The sequence below is a fragment of the Amphiura filiformis genome, chromosome 16, assembly GCF_039555335.1.
Source record: "Amphiura filiformis chromosome 16, Afil_fr2py, whole genome shotgun sequence".
NCBI lineage: Eukaryota > Metazoa > Echinodermata > Ophiuroidea > Amphilepidida > Amphiuridae > Amphiura > Amphiura filiformis.
The window spans coordinates 8,458,679-8,474,874 of NC_092643.1; the positions used below are offsets into that span (position 1 = coordinate 8,458,679).

A 16,196-nucleotide genomic window follows, 5' to 3' on the forward strand; every position below is an offset into this window, starting at 1 on the left:
CACCCCCATCCAAAAAGGTCAAAATTTTGGAAAAAATTTTCACTTTTTCAAAATCAGCACCCCCCCAAAATAAATCCTAGCTATGGGCCTGGTCACTTTTGCTTTTTACTTAGTATTCAATAAATTAATATACAGGTTGTGCATGAAATCATTGATTGGCTCCAATCTTTGGCTTTGTTGAAATGCCTAATGAATAATAAACAAAGGATTTGAACCAGTGTCCTTGACCATAATCATGCCATGGTGCAGTGCAGTCCATTCAATCAAATGTTGTCATCAACCTATTTGATCGTAGCGCATTTGTTATGTGTGTGAGACGAACTGTTGCGGTAGATTGCAATCATTCGTTGAATGCATTTGAGTAGTCCGCCATATTTACGGTATGATACGTCATATGCACAACCGCTATTAAAAGGGCATTTCGTGATCCACAGCCTCATCCCCCTACTTTTCTCAAAAAAAGTTGAGATTTTTATATCACTGGAAACCTCTGGCTACATCATCATATTTCATATGTACCAAAAAATTTCTTGCAGATTAATTCATTTAGCAAAAATATAGTCAAATTTGACTTTGTTCTGGTATACCAGAACGAAATTACATAATGGCCTATGGAGCAGTGTAATACACATAATCATGCATAACTCGCAAACGCAAAATCAGACTTTTTTTTCGTGGATATCTACTGAAAAATGTCATAAAAAGAGGATGCTAGGATCACGAAATACTCCTTTAACCACATACTCTTTACAAAAATACACAATTTTTGGTGATCTTTAGATACTCAGCTAATCATTAGTGGCACAGTGCCTTTACAGTATTACAACTCTGTCACATATTAACTCAAAGACGCAATGGAATGATAAACCTGAAAGGAGTTAATATAATATATCGACTTCTCACTGCCAGAAGTGGGTTTACAAGTGCAATAGCTGTCATGTGTAGATGAGTACAATATACTGTGTGGACATTGCATTGCCAAAGGGCAGCTATTGCAGTTACCCCGCACTTCTGGCACTGAGCAGTTGATATTCTGGTCAGCAAATAAATTGAAATAATCCTCAGAATACTCATATAGCTATCATACATGTACATCAAAAGCTATCAGAATTTGCGAATAAGTTGCCATCTTCAGTAGATAGCAGGATGATCACTGGTAACACAAAACACCTTGATTTGGACCAATCTTCCTACTTTTGGCTGACAATAAAAATCACTCAAAAGAAGGTCTAAAACAAACTCAAAGTAGGGAGAATGTTCTCAAATTCCAGGTAGATAAACATAATGATCAAAAACTAGTAAGTCCAGATGAACAGAATTATAATTCATTTCATTGTGAAAATTGGAGTCATCCTCATTTCAATAAAATTCTGTCCTCCATAAGGTAAGATGGGGCAATTCACATGATAATGCAATAAAACAGGTGATGGGTATGAATGGTTGTGGAATCGATCAGACCTGTCCTTCTGTCATCTTAAGCTATCTTAGAACTGTCCTCCAACATGGCTGCCATTTCAATTGTTATACCGTTCAGGTTGGTTTATAGCAACATACATCAAAAGCTATATCCGAATTCGCAAATAAGTTGCTATCTTCTGTAGATAGCAGGATGATCACTGGTAATTCAAAACATCTTGATTTGGAAAAATCATCCTTCATTTGAATCAAAAGAAGGTCCAAAACAAACAGGTAGATAAACATATTTAATCAAAAAAAGTAAGTCCAGGTGAACAGATTTAAATTCATTTTATTATAAAAATTGGATGAATGAATACGTACTTTGATGTTCAATGGATCAGTAAAATCAGGAAAGTCTCTTTCCTGGTAAAATACAGTCACAATGAAGAGGTACTTTACTCAAGAGGGCACTCAAGCTATTTATAAGGAATAATCCAAAAGTTTGATGACATCTTATAAAATTCACCCAATTGGCCTACCAAATCACCAAGGTTGCCAAACACACAATTTGGAAGCCCAATTGGGTGACTTTTGAAGATTTTGCTTGTGACTTTTGACAATTTCTTACCCCATGAAAACCAATGTTTAAGAAAACAATTGAATTGGGCGACTTTTTGATTATTTGATGCACAATTTGGGCTGAAATCTGTTTGGCAACCCTGGTACATTCAATACATTGAAGGGGGGGGGGGTAAAAACATTGTTTGTGATGTGAGATGACATTTATGCATATTCATTTATTGACTGCATATTGATTCAATTGACAGGTTATGAAAAGTAACAGTTAGCAACTCCCCAATTGCATTGTACCACTTGTGTATTTAAAAATCAATTCTAATTTGAACAATACATGTGTATGTATACACAAACTCTCCAATCCTCAAGTAGATGGTATAACATCGAGATTCTGTCAAGTTACTAGTACTACTACTAGCCTAACATTATATGTCAGACCAAAGAAAATAATCTTTGGTAACCATGGTAACAACATTACAACAAAGAAAGTTCATCTTCTCTCTCTTGGTGTGAACAGGGATGATGTGAGAGTAACTACACTTTTCCTAGACTTGTTTCTTGAATGAGAAGCCATGCAAGGATGAGAAGCCAAATTAAGAGAAACTATAGATGTATCAGTAGTTAAATACATGGTATGTTAACTGACATCAAAAGCATATGAGGAATTAGACATTGATGGACGTATGGTGAATACTATCATAGCGTTATTTTTATTTTACGACATGTGCTGGAAAAGTCAACTTGGTATATATAGCTTAAATAGTACTGTGCAACAGATAGGAAAAACAGAGAGCGGAATTATGCTAGCAGACTATACTACACTGATGAGTAACAATTAGGCATAAAATAAAATATGTTTGTTTGCTGTAAATTAGACAAAATTTAAAACAGCTGAGCCACTCATTTCTATAATTTTGGTAAGAAAACTATTTTTTCCTCCACCCAACTGCATTTTAAATACAGAGATTTTTGTTACTATTCCTTGTTTGAAATTAAAATTTTGTTCTCAATATTCATATCTTGTATATGAAATTATACTATAGCTACCTTCTCCACATCCACACACTGTCATTTTATTTTCATTTGAGGAACAAGAAAGTTCAAAAAGATTTACATAAAAAGGCTGACTGACCGAACCTGTGTTTGTCCACAATATTACAGCAAACAGACAATTTTTATTTAAAGCCTCGCCCAGCTACATCCATAAAATTATTTATTCACAGATGACTAATGCTGTTAAACTTGACAATCGGACCAGCTCTCCTCCTTGTACACATGGCTCTAAACCCGGGCTCTAAACTTACAAATGAAGGCAATAAAATGCACCTTTGTCTTCTTTTTTTTAACTAAATGAGGTAGAATTGTGAATGTACTTAACCTTGGCTTAACAGAATCATCAATCTTACTCTACAAACCAAAGCCAACAGGGACAGCTGCCGTTTGTTTCCGCCTGACTTCCATTGTCATTGTCTTGTGATCAGTTAATTGTGACTATTGTATTACTGGTATGATAATACGGATGCAACATTCACTGTTGCAATACATAAATCAAAGATCCTAGGATCTTCACATAAATGTACATGTGAACTTCAATTACTCTTGGAAAGCTACTGTACTACAGATGGAGGAATCTTCAAAGAAATGATGACGAAGTCAACAAAATGATCTTTGGCTTTTCTTACATGTAAAACGGAATTGTACATTAACAGTGTGATATATATAAATGGACATGGCTAACTTATCACATCGACTGCTTAATTTTCTAAGCTGCATTTTTGGTGCAGGACTATTACTTCTTCAAATTGGTATAGTTCTTGCCCAGGAACCAGCAATAACACTGACTCCAATCACTGGTAGCTTTGATAAAATTCCTATAGGAAGCACATTCTCCATCAATTGCACTGTAACTATTCCTGATGGATATATGATTGGTAATGCAGGAGTACCATCTGCAGTGATATGGGAAACCGAAAAGGCTAAAATCCAATTGACTACAAACGCTACAGTTTCAACGAATGATTCTCGTATTACACTGAGGTATTCTGTAACTGGTATTCATCATTCATTTCAGCTGACTATCGCTAACATAAAAAGTTCAGATTCTGGATTATATGCATGTAACACATATATATCACATACTGATACACCTAGTAAGGTACTATCTGAAACAGTCTACCTAAGTATAAGTGATTTACTCAATAAGGATAAACCTCGGTGTTACATTAGACCAGGTGAGGTCATATTGGAAGATCTAAGTATTAGCCCGACTTGTTTGGTGACAAGGGATGACAACATAGACAAGATGGTTCGGTGGTCCGTGCTCTTGCCCAACGGATCAGTTGAGAGCATTTTGAACTCTCCTGTAAAAGGACAAGGATTAAATTATGAAAGTTACCACTTTGCAATTGACGCAATTAAGGCGTGGGATGATGGTATGAGATATAGTTGTAATTTGATGTTTGCTAATGATGACACGCCCATGCAAAGTTGTACCACAGATGTGTTAAATGTGATTCCAGGTCCTGTATTAACTGCGATACCAGGTCCTGAATTAATTGGTGATCATTTGATGGTAGATGCTGATGTTGGAGAAACTTTATCAGTGAGTGCAAGAATTGAGCTGCCTTCAGGATTTTATGTGTCAGGGACAACATGGAGCAAAATTATTGATGGTGAGCATCAGCCAATAATTGATAACGATGCAATAGTTGATGAGTTGGTTGATCCAAACCGATTTTCCATAGAAAAAGTAAATTTAAAAGGGCTTTACAGTAGTACAATGAAGATATCTGATATCCAAAGCAGTGATTCTGGACACTACGGATGCTATGTAGCCGTGTCATCTAATCCGGACATTAATATCGGAAACTATTACTTACGGTTATTTCAAATCACGGTTGAGCACGGTTCCAGAACTATCTCAAGTACAAACATGCCTACAACACAGAAGGCTAAAATGTCTTCACAAAGAAGAAAGCATCTGACCAGTGTTAAGTTGGCAACAGGCATCACCATTGTCATCCTCATCCTCATTATAATTAGTGCATATGTCAAGCATTGCAGAAGGTATGTATTAAGTGTCTCGTATCTCAAGTTGAGAGTAACGCCATATTGAATTCCGTGGGACGTATACACACGCAGAAGGGCAATTTGTTCATAAGCTGGTGATGCAACCGTGTAAATGCACCAGATTAAAATTTGTCACTGCGAAATCCAACATGGTGTTTCTCTCTTTGAGACAAGACACCTATAATTCAGGGAATCTTTCCAAAAAAATTTTCACTGAAAAACATAATCCCTGGGCAAGAAAAAATTCCTACAAGGTGCATTTTCACAATGACCTATTTGGCAAATAAGGAATGGTAACAACATGTCAAATTTGATGGAATTTTAATTTTGCAATAAACATAAAACACACTACCTAATAAAAATCACTATCTTTGAGCATTTAGGTTGGTAGGGGTGTGCCACTGAGAATTTGAAAGTGGACCCATAAATATACCAAATTTTCAAGAGATTTGGACCCATTGATATACCGAAATTCAAAATATTTGGCTAAATTGAAGCCATATGTGATGGGATCAAGCAAAATGAGTCGGATGTCGGGAATATTGATTTTGTGATATAGCCAATAATAGTATTCAACATCCTTTGTATTTTATTGTTCTGAGCAACCCTAAAGTAGCCATATCTCTGCAACCATTTGTCTAATTAGGATGGGGTTTTCAGCAAAATAAAGCTCTGAGAATGGCTCGTGTAATGAAATTAAAAACTGAATTTTGATTTTGATCGACATCAGACTCATTTTGCTTGATCGCATCACATATTGTCTTAGTTTTTACAAATTTTCCCAATTTTGAACATTGAAAAAAAGGACCCATTTATATACCAAAATTGGCTTTGAAAAAGGGGTCATTGATAGGCCTATACCAGAAGTCCGAAAAGCTACCTATATTTGCGGCCCCCCTAGTACCCCCCTGGGTAAATTGGATGGTTTGTCATTGTCTTTACAAAATGTATTTGCTAAATAGGACACAGTGAAGTTGCACATCTTTTTCCTGTTCAGGGACAAAATGTACTTTTTACTAAATGCAGTCAGAAGTGTAATTTTGCACAGCTTTAGACACAAGACACAAAATAACGTACACATGTGTTGAACCCAGCCCCCAACTCAACCCAACATTGGCAACCATGAGAGTTACCAAATAGCACGGAAAAGGGGTAATATTTTTACCAGTAACAAGGACCGTGAAATTGCCAAAATAGGGGGTATTTAATTTGGACTGTCTGTGAAATTTAACCATGAAATCAGCAAAATAGAGGGTATTTAATTTGCACTGTCCGTGAAATTTGGATAAAAGGGGTACTTGAGAAAATCCGGTTATTTTATGTCAATATTTAGTGTCATTGAAAAGAGGTGTTTGAAATTCTAGTTATTAATTAAAGAGGTGTGTTTGAAATTCTAGTCATTAAAAACCACAAAAAAAAGGGGTTGTTTTTGGCCAAATTTTGTCCTTGATTTTGCATGAAAAAGGGGGGTAAATTAGATGAAAAATCATTGCAAAGGGGGTCTTTGAAAGATTTGGTAACTTTCATGGTTGTCAACTTTTGTGTTGAGTTGGGGGCCAGGGTGTTTAAGAAGTTTTCAGAGGCTGCATAGATGCACGTGTGACACAGCTGTTTTGACGCATTGATGTGACATTATTACTGACTGCACCACACAAAATGCATGCGGCTCATCATAACAAACTAATTTTACTGAGCTGACAGTTTCACCATCTTTGAGAATTAAGCTCTGAAAGTGCCCCCCCAATATTTTTCTTACCCCCCAGTTTTGAGGCAAAACCCTCAAATTACGTTTCCACTTTTTATGCAATTTTATGCAAAATTTGTAGATTTTTCCCCTGAAATTCACTCCCCCCCCCCAAAAAAAAAATTCCTGGTGCTCCCACTGGCTTTAAATGAAATTTACATTAAAAAATGAAACCACAAGATGTGATTTTCCAGGTTGAACAACACAGGGTATTTAATATTATAATATATGTTAATTGAGAAAAGTCAAAACTGAATTTTGTTAACTGGCATCTGACACATTTTTCCTGATTGCCTCAAAACTGTTGCTGGCACTACAGCTCAACTGATCATACTTTTCCTACATTCGACCTTGCATGATTTTTGAGTTGACACAGTCATGAAACTAACTATAGATACTTGACAGACCATTAGTAGCCCAGTTCTGAACCTTTTCATTGATCCAGGGTTCGGTTTTTGCCGGCAAAAACCTGTTTTTGCCGACAAAGTGGCAATAACTGGCAAAAACCTGTTTTTGCCAGTTTTTGCCTGGTTTAAACCGGCAAAAATGGCAAAAAATGGCAAAAACCTATATACTGTATACCTGTATAGTCACTCAAATGTTAACAAGTACACAGAAAGCTCATAAACAGTAAACATACAACTTTTAATGAATCATTCAACATATTTTTTGTCTCATCAAGTCCTTAAAATGAAAAAGTTTTGAATTTGATATGCCAGATTTCAGTTAAATGCACAAACAGCGTGTTTATACTGAGCGTACGGCTTTTTGACCCGCTATTTTCCGGGCACAAAATACCGATCATAATCCGGCCGCCGGTACCCAGCTTGTTTCTACTGAGACCAGAAAGCCGTGTCTCGCATTTATGCACGGCATTTTTTTCCTGTAAACCGAAGTACGGAAAACAGATTTGACGGTTAATTATATCCTAAATTTAAATGTCTCACGGATAACAGCTCATGGCATATGACCTACAATCACAATTTAGTATTTTCAGTAAAATCCAAATTGCATTAATTTACCAGTGGATCTAGTAATTGGCTATTATGATAATTAATTTACAGTTCATATATAACCAACTCATTAATTATAAAGATATAACCAACTCATTAACTAGGGGGCCTATAAAGAAGTAGGCCTAGACTAAGTAAAGTCATATCCATTTTACTTCATCAAGTTCATGCGAGTCACACATGTGTCCAGTGTATATAATATCGGAAAGAAGGAACCTACTACATCATAGGCCTAAGCTAGACTATACAAGTAGAATATAAATCGCGTTATTTTTGCAATACGCATGACATCGACCCGGCAACCGATGACACGGCTCGTTTTTACTGCGCAGATTACACGCTTTGATTCGGCATGATCCACCTCAAGAGGTGGATCACGAAAGGCGAGCACCTGACCCGGCATGAGACGGCAACCGATTACCCCAAGTCGTTTCTACTGGGCTCGTTACCCGGCACGGCACGGCACGGCATGGCCCGGAATTTTACCCTCAGTAGAAACACGCAGAAAGTGAGCAATGAAAATGCATGCCTTTAATTTCTTAATATGTTATTTTTAATTACAAAATATGGCCTTGTTACACTCCGGAAAATAATTTTTTAATTTAATAATTCATTTTGAGATCAAAAATCTGAACTTTAAATCACTTTTTTAGTTTTTTCCATTTTTTTCGGCAAAAACTTGCAAAAACTGTTTTTGCCAAGTGGTTAAAACCGTGGTTAAAACCGCGGTTTTTTTCACCTGCGGCAAAAACCTGCGAACCCTGCATTGATCATTCATAACAATAGGTATCTGATGGATCAGTGAAGATAAAAGGGATTATAATATATCCGTAACCTTGATATTATAGTACATCTCGAGGAAAAAGTGCAATGGACATGTTTTCATTTTATGTTTCAAATATCCCGCATGAAAATTGAGTATTTAACCCAAAATGGAAAATTTATTGGAAATCTGTTAAATTGACATCTTTTTCTGCACTGTATTATACCTAATTAAGAAATTTGATAAATATTCAAAGAAAATAAAGGTCATCCAAAAAATTTTGATTTTTACACATTTTGGGGCAAAAAAGGAAAAATAAGCAAAAATATCAAAATCTGTTTTAACAGCTTCATTCATCAAGTCATAACAAACGGCCTACATGCTTAATTTCTAATAAAATATTGAAATTGTGAAAAATATAGGTATTTATTGATTTTCATGTTTTTTCTTGCAAATATGCTAATAATATGCAAATTATGAAATTGCAAAATAAAGTTTCTACATAGCATACATCTTTCAAGTGTGATGTTCAAAATGACAGACATCAAAAAGAGATTCGATGAAATGTAAAGGTGTAGTAACAATTTTGGCATGGACTGTCTGGTTAGGAAAAGTACGGTAAGTTGAGCTGTACGTGTATAAAGATTTGAATAATGGTTACTTACCCTTAATTTATTATCACATCTATTTCAACAGCATATTTTTCATGTGATCATGTTGATGTGATCTTCTTGAATTCTACAGGTCTTCAACAAAAAGACTTATCTATTTGTGGCATTCCTGCAAATAACCAGCAAATAAACATGAAAATTTATTAGCTCGCCGCAGTTTGAATAAAAATACCCTTTATATAGATTAACCATGACTATGATAATTAATAATTACTAGTAGTTCATTTCGAGTGTGCTCGAGGTAGAACCTGGTTTTTGAAAGGGGGACTGCTCCCTTTTTCCAGTGTGTAGACATATTGTGCCCAAAATAATTTGGTTAAAATCACAAAATTTGCCAAATTTCCCCCTATTTTAAGAGGTGAGCCCAGCTAGGCCTCCTGGATATTGCTACATGTATCTGCAGTACCCTGCCCTGTAGACATTTGACAATTACTGTATTCTATATTGTATACATCTGGCAACTATTGCTAATGAGAGCTTTTTTCATTAACCCTAAATTTTCATATTTTCATACAGGCTACAACGTGCTAAACAAGAGACAGCAGGCAACGCTTCAGCCCGCCCTTCAGCTGAAAAGAATGGCAACATAAACTTGACTGCAATATAGCTACTGATCGGAGGGTCACAATATTTGCTTAATTATTTAAAATGTTATTTTAAGGGGTATTTTGTGATTTTAGCACTCTCTTTTAAAGGCATGGTTCACAGGCATGAGACTGCACTTTCCAAAAAACCAAACTGAAAATGGGAGTGAAATTGGGCAAAAAGTACCAAGTACAGGCTGAAATTAAATAAAGTTGCGGAAATTTTGATTAAAAAAACTAAATTTGGTTTTAAAACTAAAAATTCTCATGCCTGGGTTCAATAGATATTCCATGAAAGAAAGCTTATTTTCAAAATTGCATTCAGACAATAGAGGTTATCCACTTCACTCTTGTGTGACTTCTAACAAAAGGCACTGGTTCCCGTAGTATTCCTCATTCAAACTAATTCAATGCACGACCTCTGAGTTACCTGCAGGACTTTGGTGGGCTATTTTGAAACAGTCATGGTTGCACATGCAGGTACTTCTTTAGAAATTATGTCCTAAACAAGGTATAGCAGTCGTTGATAGGAATGCAGCTTTTATAGAACATGGATAACCTCTATTAATATGAGAGTTATTATGCTTAACTACATGCACCACATTGCCCCAAAGGCTACTGTGTTGTAATTTTAGTCTGTCGACAGAACAAAAAAAACAAACAAACTGGATGATATCTTTGTCAAGAAGCCGAATCTGCAAGAAACCATGCACACACCCAGCAAACACAAAAATGCTCTTACAACATTGTAATAAAATGTTTAAATGTCGGGTTATACATGAATACATTCTTAAAACATTATTGTAAAATATTTTGGATAAACATTTATGCAAAAGAAACAGTTAAATAACATTCTGTTAGAAAATATTTATACTCTTTAGTCTTTATATAACCTGACATGTAATCATTTTCTGTAAAATATTATGTGTTTGCTGAGCAATCATGATGTAGTCCCAGGTTTCTGATGCTGTAAAAATCTCAACTTTTTTGGACTACAGTAAGTCAGGGGGATAAGGCTGTGGATCACCATAGAATAGTATGATGGTATCCAAACATTTATGGCCCCATGTCACAGGGGAAATTGCCCAAAGTTGTCAAAATTTTTACAATTTCCCAAAGTTGCTTTTAAAACATATTCTCAAAATTGCATAAAGTTATTCAAAAGTTTCCCAAAGTTGCTTAACATATTTTCAAAATTGCATATGTAAAGTTATTTGAAAGTTTACCCAAGTTGCTTTAACATTTTCTCAAAATCTCATAAAGTTATTCAGAGTTTCACAAAGTTGCTTAAATTTGTTTCAAGATTGCCTGAAGTTGCTGACAACATGCTCAAAAGTTTTCTAAATTGCATACCCTGCGCACAGATTGCATAAAGTGAGAGCGGATGTGGCCAGGCAGCTTTGCGCACTTTTACAAACTTTTACGTAACATTCTAAAATGTTGCAAAATTTTGCCAAATTTGGGCAACTTCCCCTGTGACATATGGCCTTTGATAATAATAATAATAAAATGTTGGTTGAATGTCAACCACATGTAACTGTGAAATAAATTTTACAAGGCATTTTGAAAGAACCATTTGGTTGACATTAGAATTACATATGTTGCAAATGTTTTGTGACATCATTCAAAAATATTTTGAAAATGTTATAAAACTAAAAAACTGGTAATCTATATTTTAAGAAAACATTATTTTGTTAAGTACATATTGATAAGGCCCCTAAAAAGAATGTTTGCTTGTCCTCACCCAACCAACCATTCCAAACGTTTCGACTGAATAACTATTGTTTGAAAAACATTTTTCTACTATTTTCATTAAAAAATCTGCATGTCTCAAAATTCATGTTCAACTAACGTGACTGCAGCATCACAATTCAATTTGCAATTAGACCTTAATGTATTTGACTTGTGCATTTGAGAAAGGAGTTTGTACAAACACAAGTATTGTTGACAAGAATTGAAGTATTAGATTGTGCCTTCAGTCCTTAGGTGGGCTGTAGACCAGAGTGAGAATGCATGAATGTTGACGTTTGGTAACTTTTGGAGGAAAAAAGTAAGAAAAAGAAGGCAAAAACTTTAACTGACCCATCAACCCAAAAAGTGGTTTTTGGACAAGCAATCTGTTTTGTTTTTTGTTTTGATTTTTGTTTGTTTTGGGTTTTTCTGTCTACTTCCCGGTAGTATCTAACTTGTAAAAACAGTCTAACAGGAAAATTGTATGGTAATAAAATGGTAGTATGACAGACTCTACATTTGATTCTTGTATCCTTTTATAACTATGTGATATGTTGTTGTGTTGGGGTTGTTGTGGGGTACCAAGGTATTTGACTCTTCAAGTAATGATACCCCTTTTGAATGAAATTGATATCAAAGTCAGTGGCGAAACTGGGGGGGGCAACGTGTTCGGTGTTACCCTTAGATGGGTGCCAAATTGACCAATTCAGCATCAATTATGCACCCCTCCAAGCGATGAAAGTCAACATTTTAAGACCAATATTCAACTTCTAGTAACCAAAATTAATTAGTGGTAGGCCTTATTTGTTCAAAATTTGTTAAATTGTTTCAAAAATTGAAAGTAGCTATGCCACTGCCCGCATCTAAGATATTCTCGGGTGGGGGGGTAGGGGCACCAATTTTGTTTCTTGCCCCAGGTGCTACCAACCCTTGTTACGCCACTGATCAAAGTTAAAGGGATACTATAAAGATTAGCCTAATAGCGCTATGGGTGCCCTGGACATAACTGGAACTAAAAGGGCCCTCCCATGAAAATCCCCAAGGAAATAACAGTACATACCCTTAATTCTTATTGGGATTTTCAGAGGAGGGAGCTCTCTATTTGTACATGAAATTACCCCACAGCAAAGGAGCCCAAGTGCGCCATTTGGTGAACCTTTACAGTATAATTTTATGGTCATTTAATTTTGACACCAAAAATAAGACCCAACTTATCCAAATGACCCTGCTACTGAATTTGACTCTACATTGTAAACTGCTTTCTTCAAATCCTTTTTTATGCCGTTGATACCTGGGCAATTCTTTTTTGGATACTGTTCACCCTTTTTCTTGAATTGAACTTGTGAAACTGTTGGTGTGAAAAGATGTAAGGTTAGAATTCATTATGGATGTCAAAATTGAAATCTATTTTGCTGCCAAAATGACTATACATCCATTTAACATGCAGTGGCGGCAGCAGGGGGAATGCTCCCTCCCCCAGTCAGAACTCTTGCCCCCCCAGTAAAAATCCAAAATTGCACAAATTTCCACTTTTTGAAGCAATTTTGTGCAAAATTTGTTGATTTTGCCCCCCCTGAAATTCACTTTGCCCCCATGTCCCCCTCAAAAAAAAAAACAATTCCTGGTGCCACCACTGTTAACATGTTTGATCTAAGGCAGCACTGTCACATGATGTATGTACAGCCCAACAGTTTCACTCTTTCACTCCTTGGTTTCACTTTGCCATGTTTTCACAGTTGAAATATAACTAGAGCGATAACCGCACCATAGCTGAACCATGTGGCTTCGGCAGTATATTGTGGTAGGCCTATACCTAGTACAATTGAAGCATTTTGAAAACTTGACCTCTGACCCCTTTATTGCCCCTTAAGGGCTGGGGTATGAACGTTTGGACAGTATTTATTTTGGGACATTAGAGCACATCAGACATATCGAATTGCATTCTGAATATGAAGAATGTCATTACGATATCAAATAATTTTGATTTTTGAAATTCGCAATTTAATACACATTTTATGGCAAATCATTAAAAATTGATATTTTTGATATTTAACAGTACTTGAAGTAAACTTTATAAATCTGATGATTTATACTTAAAGTGTATGTAGGTGGGATGAAAAGCCGACGATCAATTGAAAATTCTGACCTTTCCTATTAAAGATATGGATTTTTTTCCCAAAACACCCAAAAAAAAAATAGGTCTTTTTGGGAAAAAATCCATATCTTCAATATGAAAGGTCAAAATTTTCAATTGACCGTCGGCTTTTCCTCCCTGCTACATACACTTTAAGAATATGTCATTAGATTTATATAATTTACTTCGAGGACTGTTATATATTAAAATTTGAAAAATATCCAATTTTTATAATTTGTCATAAAATTTGTATTATATTGTGATTTAAAAAAAATGAAAATTATTTGATATCAGAAAGACATGCTTCGTATTCAGAATGCAATTCGATAGATCTGAGGTGCTCTCATGTCCCACAAAAAATACTGTCGAAACGCAATAAACGCTCATTTTGGATCCCTAAGTTAATGACCTTAAATGAATTTTAAAATATTTGCAACATGTTTAGAATGTCATAAGAATCATTTCGTTTAAATTTCAGCTCAATCGGAGCATTTTGAAAACCTTGACCTTTGACCCCTTTATGACCCCTTAATGACCTTAAATGAATCTGAAAATGTTTTTAAAATGTTTAGCATGTCATAAGGATCATTGCATATAAATTTCAGCTCAATTGGAGCATTTTGAAAAACTTGACCTTTGACCCCTTAATGACCTTGAATGAATTTTTAAAATATTTGCAACATGTTTAGAATGTCATAAGGATCATTATGTTTAAATTTCAGCTCAATTGGAGCATTTTGAACAACTTGACCTTTGACCCCTTTAGGACCCCTTAATGACCTTAAATAAATTTAAAAATGTTTTAAACATGTTTAGAATGTCATAAGGATCATTGCATTTAAATTTAAGCTCAATCGGAGCATTTTTGGTTGAAATGACCTTTTTTGACCCCTGTGACCCCTGTATGACCTCTGACGTTTGGAAATATTTTTATTATATTCTTTATGTTTTTCTCTTTCATATGACACCACTCATGGGGTCATACCTTCGTGGCATTTAGAGATATGTCCATTTCAGACCAAATGGTTAGTTAGGGACCTAGTAACCTAGGGACCTAGTAACCTATTGTCTGTCCAAATAACTTAGACACCCGGTTTTTAGGATATATTTCGAAAAGTTTTCACTTTGGCAAAAAGTCATGAAAGAAAAGTGGCTAAACACGATCAGACCTAACAGAAATTATTAGTAAAGCGATAAAAAAATGTTCCTTTTATTCAATTTTGACCAATTTACAGCAAGATATCTGGGTCCAGCCGAATATTCCTAATGACTTGAAACTTTTGATGGGATAATCTATTTACAGTAAGGGGTGTTTGAACATTGTACTCATGCATATTGATCAGTGATTCAACCCTTTTTTCTTTGATCCTTTTACTATTCACAATAATGGCGGTCTACTCAAATGCATTCAACAAAGGCACGTTTGCAATCTACCGCGAGAGGTCGTCACACGCATAACAAAATACACTACGATAAAATAGATTGATGACAATATTTGATTGAATGGACTACACTGTGCCATGATTTCGGTGAAGGACACCGGTTCAAATCCTTTGTTTGGAGTCAATCAATAATTTCATGCACAACCTCTATAACTCAAAAGATGTCACAGTTGGTGCATTATAACAAATGATAGGGCAAGTTACTATGCGTCTGGAGTGTATTGTGAATTATACTCCTCACCAATAACATCAGAACATTCATATGGCATACAATTTGTATTTTCTTAGAATTGTGCCAAGCCAAAAGCATGCACAGAACGGAAGATTCAAAAACCGCGCCGAATTGTTGTAATTGGTTGAGGGACAGCTGGGATCACTGAGTTAATACACTAAGAATAAATATATGCCAATTAGAAACACTGTCTGCATTTTATGACCTGAATTATATTTTTCATTTTTATAAAATGTTTTTGGTGAGGAGTATAATTAATTTACTATTCATCCATTCACTGTCCAAAATCACCATACCTACAAATCTGTATAATGAGACCTTCCAAAATAATGGTACCCAACTTCTACCGGATTATTTTTAAAGTGTTGAGAAAAACATTCCAATTTCAATAGAATTTCTGGTAAACTCTCACTCAATGCTTTGGAAACACAAAAATCCCGTTAGGTCTCGGCGAATGTTAACACTTTTTTTTCATGACTTTCTTTGAAAGTGTATATTTTTTCAAATAAGTAACAAAAACTGGGTGTCTAAGTTAATTGGACAGACAATAGTAACATATGCAGTTATAGGCTGATCCATTTCATGGTTCAGCAAAAAGTAACCTTTCTCACTGACAGTCAGAATTAATAGGTCAATTTTCACAGGAAAATTTTCTGGACACGTGACATCCATGGGCACAGACATATTACTGTATAAGTGGAAATTTTCGCGAGGGTTTTATTTTTGCGAATTTCGCGATTAGAGCTCCAACCGCGAAAATAACACCTCGCGAATGTATGCAATAATGTATTACAAGTATAGGGAAGGACTGGGCAATCGCGAAAATAACATTCGCGAAA

General features: G+C 35.4%; 2 protein-coding genes across 2 annotated transcripts in view; one reads left to right on the top strand and one right to left on the bottom strand.

Annotated features, from left to right (window-relative positions):
• The window catches only part of LOC140135495 (cytochrome b5-like), a 28,444-nt gene extending 19,136 nt beyond the window's left edge, over window positions 1-9,308 (bottom strand). Inside the window, exon 1 of the mRNA XM_072157011.1 lies at window positions 9,229-9,308. The gene's annotated coding sequence lies outside the window, so the exon portion shown is untranslated. The remainder of the gene's footprint in view (window positions 1-9,228) is intronic.
• LOC140135494 (uncharacterized) lies at window positions 3,131-9,915 on the top strand. Its single transcript, XM_072157009.1, has 2 exons — window positions 3,131-5,040; window positions 9,751-9,915. Exons 1-2 carry the CDS (start codon window positions 3,698-3,700, stop codon window positions 9,839-9,841), a joined length of 1,434 nt encoding a protein of 477 aa, XP_072013110.1. The 5' UTR covers window positions 3,131-3,697; the 3' UTR covers window positions 9,842-9,915.
• Window positions 9,916-16,196: the final 6,281 nt, after the last annotated feature.